Source organism: Ranitomeya variabilis, chromosome 2 (assembly GCF_051348905.1).
Source record: "Ranitomeya variabilis isolate aRanVar5 chromosome 2, aRanVar5.hap1, whole genome shotgun sequence".
Lineage (NCBI taxonomy): Eukaryota > Metazoa > Chordata > Amphibia > Anura > Dendrobatidae > Ranitomeya > Ranitomeya variabilis.
This window is the reverse complement of record NC_135233.1, coordinates 854191784-854208502: the sequence shown is the minus strand read 5'-3', so window position 1 is coordinate 854208502 and position 16719 is coordinate 854191784. Positions and strand designations below refer to the sequence as shown.

Here is a 16719-nt window from a genome sequence, read left to right as displayed (position 1 = left end):
CACTGCTTCTATATAAGGAATAAACTAAAGTGCAAAAATGTGCTAAGGATTCATATATTAAAACCCCAAAGGACACCCTATAATAAATTTTTATAAAATGAAGCTGCAAATGGCAAAAGGGTGTAACAGTGTGCCAATACACACAATTTAGTGCTAAACAGTGGCATACAAAAAGTGCAAAAAGTGTTATGGCCAAGGATCAGCCAATATAAAGCAGCCAAATGTGCAAAATAAGCAAACAACACTAACGCATAATGTGCAAAGAAAGCAAATATAGAGCAGCCAAAATGTGCAAAATAGACAAGGAACGCTATCGCATAATATGCAAAGCGAACCTGGGAGGACTATCAAATTTGTAGGTTGATACCTGATAAATGGCCGTGTCCTGAATCCACGCACCCCAACGCGCGTTTCGGATTCCTTCCTTTGGACGAAGGGGGTTCTTGAATTTCCAGTGTGGATTTTGATAGGGTTTTTGTTGACCATATAAGTTACCTTTCTTTATTCTGCTATCAGTAAGCGGGCCTCTCTGTGCTAAACCTGGTTCATTTCTGTGTTTGTCATTTCCTCTTACCTCACCGTTATTATTTGTGGGGGGCTTCTATCCAGCTTTGGGGTCCCCTTCTCTGGAGGCAAGAAAGGTCTTTGTTTTCCTCTACTAGGGGTAGCTAGATTCTCCGGCTGGCGCGTGTCATCTAGAATCAACGTAGGAATGATCCCCGGCTACTTCTAGTGTTGGCGTTAGGAGTAGATATATGGTCAACCCAGTTACCACTGCCCTATGAGCTGGATTTTTGTATTCTGCAGACTTCCACGTTCCTCTGAGACCCTCGCCATTGGGGTCATAACACTCTCGCAACTTTCAACCTCTGAGACACACAAAGACGGTAACACCCCTGATCTGTTCTTTGTCTAGCTCGGTTCAATCTCCTACCTAGATAATTTACCTCTTACCATGTCTCCCTCATGAAATTAGAAGTATAACCATGGCTTACACATTTTTTTAGTTTCTCCTTAAAATTATACTTGTTTAGGGTGGCTTATCACATTTCCTAATGAAAGTCCTTTTTATTTATAGCCTTTTCTCTACTTCTCTGAGCATAATTCACCATCAAACTCGACCGTACCCAAAAGCCTCATGCAGCCTCGTTTCCTCAAGATGGTTGGACCATCATCATAAATAAGCACCTGTAATTTGTGTCACCCCCCCACCTCATTGTAGATTGTAAGCTCTGAAGAGTAGGGTCATCATTATGTTTGCTTTAATTGTTTGATTTTCATAAATGTAACTTTTGACTGTTTTATATGAACTGCTGACTTGTAAAGCTCTGCGGAATATAAACAAAAGGTTATTATTATTAGTAGATTGAAGATGGTGATGTTCAAGCTCTTAGCTTTGGCATGTGTAGGAGGAAACAATCTTTTACATGAGCACAACTGCACAAACAAGGGCTGGATGCTGTACTTTGGAATAGACTGAACAAGCTGCAGGACTGTAAGAGAGGTGCATATATCAAATAGAGATTAGAGACATCCCTGTACACGTTGGTGAACATTAATCTTGCTTTATTCTGCCTTCTGTGGAGACATTTCGATCTACATGACCTTTATCAAGCACAGCACATATCAAACTAACCCCATTTAAATAGCATGAAAAACCTCTCATCTGAACTACTCATCGGTGCAGATGATTTCCTCCTCTTGACACTGAATCTTTGAAGTGCACTTCCAATACCCATGACATAGAATGTGTGAACAGATTTACAGACTCAGTCATCTGTGGTTCCCTCCAGTCAGTTGGGTGGTTGGAGAGTTGTTGTGACATGGGGTAAAACTAGGGTAATTGGGGTGCCACCTGTTTAGGTGGAGGAAGAGGAGCAGAGGCCACTTGATGCAGCGCTTGCCATTTACTGGAGCACATGCTCTTTCTGTCCCTCATCTACAAAGAGTACCATTGTGCAGCTGCCAAAGAAAGGGAGTGGAGTAGCCCTTCCAGTAACAGAGGGTTGTAAAAATGCTGCACAATCATACCTGTTTCACAACCCTAAACAGTTATTCAGTACTTTCAATTCTCTCATCCATCCACCAACTCCCTCTCCTCTCATCTCAGCTGAAGACTTTGCCTCCTTCTTCAAGCAGAGGCTTGACAATGTAAGGCAGGCTTTGCCTTAAAGTCCCCACAGTCCCTCCACATAAGTACTCAACTCTTCTCCTCCAAAACCAACTTCACCATCACGGAAGATCAACTTTTCTCTGTACTCTCCAAATCACATCTCACCAATAGCAAACTTGACCCAATAACATTCCACCTCATTTCAAACCTTACCACAGTCTTCATCCCAAGTCTAACACACCCCTTCAACCTGTCACTAACAACTGGTGTCTTCCCCTCATGACTCAAGAATACCTCGATACCTCGATCACACCCATCCTAAAAAAGCCCTCCCTTGACCCATCCTCTGTGTCTAGCTATTGCCCCATCTCATTTCTACCTTATGCCTCCAAACTACTAGAACAACACATCCATTTTGAACTGTCTTCCCATTTCACCTTTTGCTCCCTCTTTGACCACTAACAATATGGCTTCCGACTGCACCATTACATTGCAACTGCTCTAACTAAAGTCACCAACGACCTACTAACTGCTAAATCCAAGTGACGCTAGTTTGTCCTCCTCCTTCTCCTGAACCTGGCATCTGCCTTTGACATAGTGAACCATTCCCTCTTACTACAGACTTTCTGATGTATTGCCATTACAGACTTGGCCCTTTGTTGGATCTCCTCGCACCAACAGACAGGACATTCAGTGTCTCCCACTCATACACTACCTCCTCATCTCGCCCCCTATGTGTCAGTGTCCCCTAAGATTCAGTTGTATGCCCGGGCAATATGTTTGGGGAGCGCAAGCTCCCTCCCTTTTAACCCCTTCATGACCCAGCCTATTTTGGCCTTAATGACCTTGCCGTTTTTTGCAATTCTGACCAGTGTCCCTTTATGAGGTAATAACTCAGGAACGCTTCAACAGATCCTAGCGATTCTGAGATTGTTTTTTCGTGACATATTGGTCTTCATGTTAGTGGTAAATTTAGGTCGATAATTTCTGAGTTTATTTGTGAAAAAAACAGAAATTTGGCGAAAATTTTAAAAATTTCACAATTTTCACATTTTGAATTTTTATTCTGTTAAACCAGAGAGTTATGTGACACAAAATAGTTAATAAATAACATTTCCCACATGTCTACTTTACATCAGCACAATTTTGGAAACAATTTTTTTTTTTGCTAGGAAGTTATAAGGGTTAAAATTTGACCAGTGATTTCTCATTTTTACAACAAAATTTACAAAACCATTTTTTTTAGGGACCACCTCACATTTGAAGTCAGTTTCAGGGTTCTATATGGCTGAAAATACCCAAAAGTGACACCATTCTAGAAACTGCACCCCTCAAGGTGCTCAAAACCACATTCAAGAAGTTTATTAACCCTTCAGGTGTTTCACAGCAGCAGAAGCAACATGGAAGTAAAAAATGAACATTTAACTTTTTAGTCACAAATATGATCTTTTAGCAACAATTTTTTTATTTTCCCAAGGGTAAAAGGAGAAACTAGACCACGAACGTTGTTGTTCAATTTATTCTGAGTACGCTGATACCTCATATGTGGGGGTAAACCACTGTTTGGGCAGCCGGCAGGGCTCGGAAGGGAAGGAGCGCCATTTGACTTTTTGAATAAAAAATTGGCTCCAATCTGTAGCGGACACCATGTCGCATTTGGAGAGCCCCCGTGTGCCTAAACATTGGAGCTCCCCCACAAGTGACCCCATTTTGGAAACTAGACCCCCCAAGGAACTTATCTAGAAGCATAGTGAGCACTTTAAACCCCCAGGTGCTTCACAAATTGATCCGTAAAAATGAAAAAGTACTTTTTTTTCACAAAAAAATTATTTTAGCCTCAATTTTTTCATTTTCACATGGGCAACAGGATAAAATGGATCCTAAAATTTGTTGGACAATTTCTCCTGAGTACACCGATACCTGACATGTGGGGGTAAACCACTGTTTGGGCACATGGTAAGGCTCGGAAGGGAAGGAGCACCATTTGACTTTTTGAATGAAAAATTATCTCCATCGCTAGCGGACACCATGTCACGTTTGGAGAGCCCCTGTGTGCCTAAACATTGGAGCTCCCCCACAAGTGACCCCATTTTGGAAACTAGACCCCCCAAGGAACTTATCTAGAAGCATAGTGAGCACTTTAAACCCCCAGGTGCTTCACAAATTGATCCGTAAAAATGAAAAAGTATTTTTCTTTCCTCAAAAAAGATGTTTTAGCAAGCAATTTTTTATTTTCACAAGGGTAACAGGAGAAATTGGGCTGCAATATTTGTTGCACAGTTTGTTGTGAGTATTCTGGTACCCCATATGTGGGGGTAAACCACTGTTTGGGTGCACGTCAGGGCTCGGAAGGGAAGTAGTGACATTTGAAATGCAGACTTTGATGGAATGGTCTGCGGGTATCACGTTGCATTTGCAGAGCCCCTGATGTGCCTAAACAGTAGAAACACCCCACAAGTGACTCCATTTTGGAAACTAGACCCCCCAAGGAACTTATCTAGATGTGTGGTGCGCACTTTCAACCCCCAAGTGCTTCACAGAAGTTTATAACGCAGAGCCGTGAAAATAAAAAATAATTGTTCTTTCCTCAAAAAATTATGTTTTAGCAAGTAATTTTTTATTTTTGCAAGGGTAACAGGAGAAATTGGACCCCAACAGTTGTTGCCCAGTTTGTCCTGAGTACGCTGGTACCCCATATGTTGGGGTAAACCACTGTTTGGGCGCACGTCGGGGCTTGGAGGGAGCACCATTTGACTTTTTGAACGCAAGATTGGCTGGAATCAATGGTGGCGCCATGTTGCGTTTGGAGACCCCTGATGTGCCTAAACAGTGGAAACCCCTCATTTCTAACTTCAACACTAACCCCAACTCACCCCTAATCCTAATCCCAACTGTAGCCATAACCCTAATCACAACCCTAACCCCAACACACCCCTAACCACAACCCTAACCCCAACACACCCGTAATCCTAATTCCAACCCTAACCCTAATCCTAACCCTAACCCTAATCCCAACCCTAACCCTAATCCCAACCCTAACCACAACTGTAACCCCAACACACCCCTAACCCTATCCGTAACCCTAACCACAAGCCTAATCTTAACACTATTTCCAACCCTAGCCCTAATTCCAACCCTAACTCTAATTCCAACCCTAACCCTAAGGCTATGTGCCCACGTTGCGGATTCATGTGAGATTTTTCTGCACGATTTTTGAAAAATCTGCAGGTAAAAGGCACTGCGTTTTACCTGCGGATTTACAGCGGATTTCCAGTGTTTTTTTGTGCGGATTTCACCTGTGGATTCCTATTGAGGAACAGGTGTAAAACGCTGCGGAATCCGCACAAAGAATTGACATGCTGCGGAAAACACAACGCAGCGTTTCTGCACGGAATTTTCCGCACCATGGGCACAGCGGATTTGGTTTTCCATAGGTGTACATGGTACTGTAAACCTGATGGAAAACTGCTACGAATTTGCAGCGGCCAATCCGCTGCGGATCTGCGGCCAATCCGCTGCGGATCCGCGGCAGATCCGCAGCCAAATCCGCACTGTGTGCACATGCCATAACCCTAACCCTACCCCTAACCCTACCCCTAACCCTACCCCTAACCCTAACCCTACCCCTAGTTCTAACCCTAGTTCTAACCCTAACCCTAGTGGAAAAAGAAAAAAAAATATTTTCTTTATTTTATTATTGTCCCTACCTAGGGGGGTGATAAAGGGGGGGTTATTTATTATTTTTTTTATTTCGATCGCTGTGATAGAACCTATCACAGCGATCAAAATGTACTTGCAACGTATCTGCCGGCCGGCAGATTCGGCGGGCGCACTGCGCATGCGCCCGCCATTTTGGAAGATGGTGGCGCCCATGGAGAAGACGGATGCACACCAGGAGCCTCGGTAAGTATAAGGGGGGGGGGAGATCGGGGCACGGGGGGGCGTCGGAGCACGAGGGGGTGGCATAGGTGCACGGGGGGAGCGGACAGGAGGACGTGGGAGCGGAGCACAAGACGGAGGGGAGCAGAGCACAGATCGGTGGCTTGGGGGGGCGATCGGTGGGGTGGGGGGGTCACATAAGTGTTTCCAGCCATGGCCGATGATATTGCAGCATCGGCCATGGCTGGATTGTAATATTTCACCAGTTTTTTAGGTGAAATATTACAAATCGCTCTGATTGGCTGTTTCACTTTCAACAGATAATCAGAGCGATCGTAGCCACGGGGGGGTGAAGCCACCCCCCCTGGGCTGAAGTACCACTCCCCCTGTCCCTGCAGATCGGGTGAAATTGGAGTTAACCCTTTCACCCGCTCGGCAGGGACGCGATCATTCCATGACGCCACATAGGCGTCATGGGTCGGATTGGCACCGACTTTTATGACGCCTACGTGGCGTCAAAGGTCGGGAAGGGGTTAAACAGTTGTCAGATTCCCCAGGTCTGCCCGTCTGCATGTCCACCCTCTACCCGTCTTCTCCTACCTGCCTGTCCTCTTCTGTCCATCAGCTGGTCCAGCCTGCATCTGCCAGGGCTCAGCTGTTTAACATCTGGTCCAGCCCGCACCTACCAGTTCCCATCTGTCTAACATTTCATCCAGCCTGCACCTGCCAGTGCCCATCTGTGTAACACCTGGTCCAGTCCGCACCTGCCATGCCCATCTGTCTAACACCCAGTCCAGTTCACACCTGCCAATGATCTCCTGTTCCTCAGCTGGTCCAGCCAGCACCTGTCAGTGCTCATCTGTTTAAATGCTGGTCCAGATCGCACCTGCCAGTTCCCATCTGTCTTACACCTGGTCCAGCCTGCACCTGCCAGCGCACATCTGTGTAACTCCTGGTCCAGTCCACACCTGCCAGTGGCCATCTGTTTAACACTTGTTCCAGTCTGCACCTTCCAGTGCCCATCTGTCTAACACCCAGTCCAGGCCACACCTGCAGCTGCTCATCTGTGTAATGCCCTGTCCAGTCCACATCTGCCAGTTCCAATTTGTGTAACACCAGATCCAGCCCGCACCTGCCAGTGCTTTTCTGTTCCTCAGCTGGTCCCACCTGCACCCGTGGTTCCAGTGTCCCTACAATGCGTGCCTTCATTCTTCATCCCTCCTTTGGGCTGCACCGGCCTACCCGCTTTAGGGTTTCAGCTGCCATCCTCTGTAGGTTAGCCCTGGAGTAGCACCTGGTGCCACCTCCTTGTCCCTCCTTGGGTTGAAATTTTCACCTGCCACTTATCCAAGGTCGGTTTTGGTAGGCGACACAGTAGTTCCACAATCTTGCCCATTAGTCTCCATCTGTTGGGTTGGCTGTAATGGAAGAGGTGTTGGTCCCCATTATACTAGTTCTACTCTGGTGAAATTGATGCTACTTTGGTAGTGTTTGCCACTAATTTTTGGAAATATGTAGACTTATGGTTGGGTCTTCTTCATGTGTGTTGCCTGTAGCAGTAGGTCTCCGAGACCAGCCGTCCTCCACCTACTTTGACTCAACTTCCCGTGTTACTATCCTTACATTTTTCTGACAATAGTAGTCTATGAAACTGATATTTGTGAAATCAGAGTGTGGCTGTGCATAAAAGCAGGTTAATGCTTCACCTACCCCATTTAATTTGAAGTTCAATTCAAAGCTGTATATGTTGGCCCACACCAAGAAATGCTGAACTCAGCTTTTGGCTTCAGAAGAGAAGAGGGCACTGCACGTTGTGGGAGCTAACGAAAGTGAGAAGAATTGTTTATTTTTTTTAAGTTTTGGAAAACAGAGTGGACATTTTACAAGGAAGGGGTCTAGGATGAGGGTCCTTATAGCAGAAAGGGGCCCAAGATGGAGGTCATTATACCAGACTGGGGTCCAGGAGAGAGAGATTATAACAGGAAGGGTCATCAGATGAGAGACATTATTGCAGAATGGGAGCCAGGATCAAGGGCATTATTACAAGAAGGAGAAAGGACTTGGGACATTATTAAAAGAAAGGGACAGGACTGAAGACATTATTACAGGAAAGGGACAGGACTGAAGATATTATTACAGGAAGGGGACAGGACTGGGGACAATATTACAGGAAACTGCCAGCTGCCAGGACTGGGGACATTAATATAGGAAGGTGCAGTGATGGGGACATTAATACAAGTGTATGTCATTATAGACTCTAGAATGTTACAAAGGCCCTTAACCCCTTTATGCCATCCGATGTACTGTACAATCCATGTGACCTGGGCCTGTCTGACATGGACGGTATAGTACATAATCGCGATTGGTCGTGCACACATGGGGTGCACGGCCAATCGCGGCCGGGTGTCAGCTGATTCTCACAACTGACACCCGGCACTAGGTGCCAGGAGCAGTCATAGACTGCTCCCGGCACTTTAACTCCTGAAATGCTGCAATCGAACACGATCGCAGCATTCCGGGAGCAGGCAGAGGGCTGACAGCTCTTCTGCCTTTGGATTGGAGACCCCGTGGCATGAGGCGGGATCCCGGTTGCTGCCAAGGTAACCCAATGTCATGACGACATCTGGGTCACAAGAGCTAAGAAATTTCCTGTCATACGCAGGTCATGATCTTCAAGTCTCTCAGTATCAGTGCACTGTACTCAGTATAAGTACAGTGCTGACAGCTTCTATAGCATACAGATGCTGCTTAATCTGCATGATATAGAAGCGAACGGCCTGCAAAAAATGATTGTCCCATAGTGGGACAAAGTAAAAAAGTCAGAAAATAGTAAAAAAAAAGTTTTAAATAATTGTAAAAGTATTTAAAAAAAAAAAAAGAAGTAATAATAATAAATTCAATATATATTCTATCACTAAACAAATATTTGAATGAAAAAAAAATCTAAACAATAAAAGTACACATATTTGGTATCGCCGTGACCATGACAACCCGACCTATAAAACTGTCCCACTAGTTAAGCCCTTTAGTGAACACAGGCAAAAAACAATGCTTTATCATCATACCGCCGAACAAAAAGTGGAATAACACTTTATCAAAAAGACGGATATAAATAAACATGGTACCGCTGAGAATGTCTTCTTGTCCTGCAAAATATAAGCCCCATTACAGCTCAATCAGAGGAAATATAAAAAAGTTATAGCTCTCGGAATAAAGCAATACAAAAATTATTATTTTTTAAATAAAATAGTTTTTATTGTATAAAAGTGCCAAAACATAAAAAATGATATAAATGAGTTACTGCTGTAAACATACTAACCCGAAAAATAAAACTTTCTTATCAATTTTACCACACATGAAACGGTATAAACGCCCCCTCAAAAGAAATTCATGAACTGCTGGTTTTTGTTCTTTCTGCCTCTCAAAAATCGGAATAGAAAGCTATAAAAAAAGTCATGGGCCTGAAAATGGTACCAATAAAAAAGTCAACTTGTCCCACAAAAAACAAGACTCTGTGTGCTAAAATATGGAATAATTATAGCTCTCAAAATATGGTGATGCAAAAACTATTTTTTGCAATAAAAAGTGTCTTTTAGTGTGTGACAGCAGCCAAACATAAAAACATGCTATAACGCCTCTTTCACACGTCCTGATATTTCCAGTACCGAAGATGTCAGTGTCCGTGTGTGTAATACTTGTGGCACATGTGTGGCATGAGTGTGCCGCATCAGTACCACAATGATGGGTGCCAGGGAGGAAGCGTTACAGTAAGCGCTGTTCCCCGGCGCTGGGTGCTTAACACGGTTCTCATCATTCTCCCTTGCTCTAACAGCGATCGGCGTGGGTAGGGGAGAATGATGAGAGTTACATTTAAGTAATAAAAGAGACAGCAGGCGGCAGCTAATGGAACTATTACTCCCATCAGCCTACCCCTGCAGGCTGGTAAGGAGCCATGGATATTGACCCCCTGAGCCTAAAACTAGCAGGAAAAGGCACATCTATTAGATGCGCCAATACTGGCACTTTGCCCGGCTCCTCCCACTTGCCCTGTAGCAGTGGCAAGTAGGGTTCATATTTGTGGGGTTGATGTCACCATTGTATGGTCTAGTGACATCAAGTCCACTACCAGTTTACCAGCCTGAGAATGCCAGCCCCCAGCTGTTTGTTTTGTCTGGTTAATTATCAAAATTAGGGGTGGACCCACGCTGTTTTTTTTTAAATTACCATATTTATTTACAGTGCAGAAGCAGCAGATGAATACTCCCATCTGCCGATCCTGCTGTCACTGTTATTAGCAGCAGCAGGGGTCGGCTGATGGGAGTAATAGTCCATCAGCCGCCGCCTGCTGTTTTTTTTATTACTTAAATGTAACTCTCATCATTCTCCCTTGCTTGCGCCGATCGCCGGCAGAGCAGGGGAGAATGATGAGAGCTGTGTCCAGGACCTGGCGCCGGGGAACAGCACTTACTGTAATGCTTCTTCCCCGGCGCCAATGCGTGTCACATGGATGACATCCGTATGTTATGCGTATGCAAGTGTGCTGGATGTTTTGTGGCCCATGCTGACATTAAAAAATGGACATGTCAGCGTGTTTTACCCACGGACACATGGTCCATGGAAACACACTGACATGTGCACAGACCCATTCACTTGAATAGGCAAATAGCGCTCTGTTACTCCCAAGTCTCTCTGCATGGCTAAGTAACACTGTATAGCCACATATTGGGTATTGCCACATTCAGTAGAAATTGTGGGACAAATTTTGTTGCCATTTTTACCCACTTCTTGTGTGAAAATGTAAAATCTTTGACTAAAACAAAATTTTGGTGGTAAAAATGTAGTTGTTTTGTCCTCAATGTCCAATGGTATAAAATTCTGTGCACACCCATGGTGTCAATATGATCACTGCACCCCTAGATGAACTCATTGAGAGGTGTAGTTCGTAAAATGGGGTCACTTATGGGGGTTCTGCTGTTTTGGCACCAAGTGGGACATGGAACCTGCAAACCATAACAGTAAAATCTGGGGCTCCTTGCCTTCTGAGCTCTGCCATGTGCTCAAACAGTGGTTTACCCCCACATATGGGGTATCAGCATACTCAGAACAAATTGCACAATAACTTTTGAGTTTCCATTTCTTCTGTTACCCTTGGTAAAATAAAAAATTGGGGTGAAAATATCATTTTGTGGCAAAATATGATTTTTTATTTTTACTGAACTATGTTATAAACTTCTGTGAAGAACGTGGGGGTTCAAAGTGCTCACCACACATCTAAATAAGTTCCTTAGGGGGTCTAGTTTCCATAATGGTGTCATTTGTGGGGGGTTTCCAATGTTTAAGCACATAAGGGGGTTCCTAAGCATGAAATGGTGTCTGATCTTAATTCCAGCAAATTTTGCGCTGAAAAAGTCAAACGGTGCTCCTTCCCTTCCAAGCTCTGCCATGCACCCAAACAGTGGTTCACCCCCACATATAGGGTATCAGTATACTCAGAACAAGTTGCATAACACCTTTTGGGGTCCAATTTCTCCTGTTACCCTTGGGAAAATAAAAAAATTGAGGCAAAAAGATAATTTCTGTGAAAAAAATATTTTTTATTTTTATGGCTTTTTGGTTCCAAAATTGTGCTGATGTAAAGTAGACATGCAGAAAATGCTAATTATTAAGTATTTTTGTGACATATCTCTGTGATTTAAGGGTAGGAAAATTCAAAGTTGGAAAATTGCAACATTTTCTAAATTTTAGCCAAATCTTTATCACAAATAAACGCTAGTCATATCAAAGAAATTTTACCACTGTCATGAAGTACAATATGTCAAGAGAAAACAGTGTCAGAATCACCGGGATTCATGGAATAGTTCCAGAGTTATTACCTCATAAAGAGACAGTAGTCAAAATTGTAAAAATTGGCCTAGTCATTAACATACAAACCACTCTTTGGGATAAAGAGGATAAATCTGATAAACATGGAGATGAGAGCCTACTTCCAACTTTTTACCGGTGCCCATGATACATTAGTTACACCAATGCATACTTTATGTGGGACTGTAAAGTTAATATACTATTATTATTATACTATTGCATCATGTTGCAAACAACTATCAGCCTGGGACAACATCGTATACACTTCATGAAGGTGGCTGCCACCACTAAGAACCTCCACAGTGGTTATGGCGTTTTGCTTGTAAGATTGTTTTCTTAACACTGCAGATATCAATGAATGCCTGGAAAATGAAAACTTGTGCCCACTCCATTCAAACTGTACCAACACACCTGGTTCATACAAATGTGAATGTCACCAAGGGTATGGTGGAGAAGACTGCACAGACATTGATGAGTGTACAGCAATGAATGACTGCAGTCTCTGGGCGGACTGTAACAACACTGCAGGCTCCTACATCTGTACATGCAGGGACGGGTACTCTGGTAATGGGACGGAATGTACGGGTGAGTATATACGTTCCTTACCTCACATAATATATACCCAAAAGCACAAGTGTTACAGCTGGGCGCTCTGTACTGAACTTCCTTATTTCCTATATTATTGTATAACATCTAGAATAACCTACTGTATCTATCAGCAAATACATCTTCTTTATATAATTTTGCAGATATTGATGAGTGTTCTGAAAATGCCCTTATTTGTGGGGTAAATGCACTCTGTACGAACACGAATGGCAGCTATGAATGTTCTTGTAATACTGGATTCTCTCGTGTAAATGGAACTTGCGAGGGTAAGTACACGGCTGATGTAATATCACATCACATTATAATAAAGTTCTATATCATCAGGAAAACTTACCATATAGCCTAAAGGTGGAAAGAAGAAAAAAGAACAATTAAGATTATGTCAACTTGTGTTTTACATTTTTAAATTGTCTGCGAATAAAAAATATATTAATCTAGTCTGTGTAGAATATAAATCTCACATAAACGGGTATGACCAGAATTCCAGGTGAACCTCTACAATTAATACCATACTAGTAATGTAATTAATGATAATCACGGTACAATTACATACAACTCTCAGTATAACAATGAGCGAGGCGCTGATGTAAGAAGCTTCTCTAGGACATGTTACATCTGTCACACAGCAAATCCGTCACCTACTGTAGAAATTGTCTAAATAACAATAAATGGTCAGTGGGTTGTTAAGAGTCTCTGATGGACATTCCCATTACTGCAATCATCATATGTGTGATCTTGGTGTTGGGTTTACATTGATTCATATGTTCTTGTTCTGTTATCTGTTAGGCATAGTATTACTTGCTTTTTAGCACCTTTTTATGCATCATGTCTTTATATGAAGCACGTCATACTCTGTCTGATTTGTTTGGACCTGGCTCACTCACATTTCCCTGTGCATCTTTGCTTTTAATTTAATTATGATTACAATGAGATGTTTTCATATTATTATTGCTCCCGCACTTGTTTTTTTGTTGGTACATGTAACATAACTGTAAATGTCAGATTTCTTACACTTACATCAGTAATGATAAGTATCCATGACATTTTTGTGCATTTAGACTGGGCCTTGATTGTACAAATCATAAAGGTATGTTTCCACTGTGAGGAAACGCTGCGGATTGGACGCTGTGTACAGCTGCAGCGTCCAATCAGCAGCCGCCAGATGTTACAGCATAGTGGAGGGGATTTTATGAAATATCTCCACTATGCGTACAAAGACACAGGCGGCAGACCTGCTTAACCAGACATGCGGTGCGTCTTTACAGACTGCAGCATGTCTAATTATCTTGCTCAGTCTCCGCAAGATAAATTACACAATCTACGTATAGGATGTGGTGATTCTGCATGTGTTCAATGAACACATGCGAAATCACAGCGCGAGCAAAAGCCGGCAGAGCTTTGGACGGAGCTGCATCCAAAACGCTGCCATTATGGACCGTGAAGACATACCCTTGTGGTATTTACTACATTTAAAGGTCCTCAGTTATTTAAGAATAGAAGAAAAACAATTATATTGCGCCCTGATGCAGCCGATCTGAACATATTTTCAGCGTGCATTTCAAGCTTTCTTTAGTTCACCATTCACCATGTCTCCATATGTACAGAATGCAGCTCACAGTTGTGCATAAATTGATTTATAAGTCAGTGATAATTTGTAATTCTTTCCGGAGATAACTGACTATATATATCTTTTCTTCTTAGATATTGTAGAATGTGATGATGAAGAGTACTGCACAGGAGATGGAAGATTATGTATAAATGAAATTGGTAGCTTTAAATGTATCTGTCAGCCGGGGTACACAGAAGACAATGACAGCTGTGTCGGTAAGAAATGGATTGTTTTTGCAGGATCCAAAGATATTTGGACATATTTATTATTATTCTCTAATTCTAAGGCAATGCACACTTACATTAGACAGTCTTAAATTTGTTATACCAGATTTATTATAGAGGTTATTGCTGTTTGATAAGTCTGGGCTAGGACTATCTAGTCTAAAGGTACCTTCACATGAAGTGACGCTGCAGCGATAGCGACAACAATGCCGATCGCTGCAGTGTCGCTGTTTGATCGCTGGAGAGCTGTCACACAGACCGCTCTCCAGCGACCAACGATGCCGAGGTCCCCGGGTAACCTGGGTAAACATCGGGTTGCTAAGCGCAGGGCCACGCTTAGTAACCCGATGTTTACCCTGGTTACCAGCGTAAAAGTAAAAAAACCAAACAGTACATACTCACCTGCGCATCCCCCAGCGTCTGCTTCCTGACACTGACTGAGCTCCGGCCCTAACAGCACAGCGGTGACGTCACCGCTGTGCTTTCACTTTCACTTTAGGGCCGGCGCTCAGTAAGTGTCAGGAAGCAGACGCTGGGGGACGCGCAGGTGAGTATGTACTGTTTGTTTTTTTTACTTTTACGCTGGTAACCAGGGTAAACATCGGGTTACTAAGCGCGGCCCTGCGCTTGGTAACCCGATGTTTACCCTGGTTACCAGTGTAAAACATCGCTGGTATCGTTGCTTTTGCTTTTAAACACAACGATACATGGCGATCGGACGACCAAATAAAGTTCTGGACTTTATTCAGCGACCAGCGACATCACAGCAGGATCCTGATCGCTGCTGCGTGTCAAACTAAACGATATCGCTAGCGAGGACGCTGCAACGTCACGGATCGCTAGCGATATCGTTACAAAGTCGTTTCGTGTGAAGGTACCTTAAGTCTACCCCAATATTTGACTTAAACAGTCTCAGAGATTAGATCACACATTTTTCTTCTGCAAAACCATGCCACTTTTCAGTGAGGACATGCCCACTTGTCAGACAACGTGAAAAAGTTGTCATTAAAGACAGTTTTATGGCTCACATTACACCAAAATGGTGCAGCACTTAGCTTAAGAAATATGCCCCAATATACAGTATTGTGTAGATCGATTAGAAATGTAGCATCTTCCTCTGGACGGTCATGTTGTTATTGGTTGTAAAAAGCAAGAAATCTTAGACAGCTCTTCTATGCAGCCAGCAAGCCGCATTTCCACTTTAACTGGAGCTAATAAAGCAGCCTTATTTATATGGGAAATAAAAACTAATTTACATATTGAAATGCCCCCAATGTGCTTTTATGACTAAACAGGGGGCACAATGTGTAAATGAAATTAAAAAAATAAAATAAAAATAAGTAAATGAAAAGCATTTAAATATAAATACTGTTGCAAGCCCTACCTCCTGATTAAAAAAACCTGTCTGATATCTAAAAACAATTTTGCAATTAATGAGGAATACGGTGGTTGAAAGTCCGTGCTGGCCAAGGTCCCAAAAATGCGATCACACACAAAAGTGAAGTATGAATGCTTATCTCCTTGGTGGTCCTGCTGCAGCCTTTACATGCTTCTATAGGTGTTGTGACTGTCACAACCCTATCAGGTGGGCATACCTATATCATATACCACTTCGCTATCAGATAAGACCCTATTTGTGCTTCTTGTCTCTCCAACTTTACCATTAATTTTTACTAAAAAACTACACAGAGAGGGGAGCATATTCTTTAAAAGTATTTTTGTAGTATTTTGTGGTCATAACTAGTGATGAGCGAATATACTCGTCACTCGAGATTTCTCGAGCACGCTCGGGGGTCCTCCGAGTATTTTTTAGTGCTCGGAGATTAGTTTTCTTTGCCGCAGCTGAATGATTTACATCTCCTAGCCAACATAAGTACATGTGGGAATTCTCTAGCAACCAGGCAACCCCCACATGTACTCATGCTGGCTAACAGATGTAAATCATTCAGCTGTGGCAAAGAAAACGAAATCTCCGAGCACTAGAAAATACTCGGAGGACACCCGAGCGTGCTCGAGAAATCTCGAGTAACGAGTATATTCGCTCATCACTAGTCATAACATTTTCAAAAAGATGTGAAAAACACAAAAGTATTTCCCATATTTTCCCATCGGAGTTGCCCGATATTACATAAACAAAAGGAAAAAAAAGAGAATAAGACAGTGACATAACAATGAAGCCCCAAGCATCACGGGAAAAAGGATGAAAACATTGTTAAAATTTCAGGACAAGAATAAAGTTCTTTAAACTGTATATTTGAAAAAAAACAAAAATGTGCCTGTCAAGAACGTTGGTAAATGGCCCTGTCTTGACCTTGTAAAAAACATTAAATCAATACAAAAATGGTTACAGCAGTCTACATAATCTTTAAGGTTATATTCACGCAGGGCAATTTGGGGCATTGCAGCTGAATAAGTCTTGCAAAAAT

General features: G+C 42.8%; 1 protein-coding gene across 1 annotated transcript in view; it reads left to right on the top strand.

Annotated features, from left to right (window-relative positions):
- LOC143803981 (uncharacterized) overlaps positions 1–16719 on the top strand; it is a 521136-nt gene that overhangs the window by 110817 nt on the left and 393600 nt on the right. The window contains exons 39-41 of the mRNA XM_077281733.1: positions 12203–12439; positions 12604–12726; positions 14162–14284. Coding sequence (XP_077137848.1) covers positions 12203–12439; positions 12604–12726; positions 14162–14284 — 483 coding nt within the window. The remainder of the gene's footprint in view (positions 1–12202; positions 12440–12603; positions 12727–14161; positions 14285–16719) is intronic.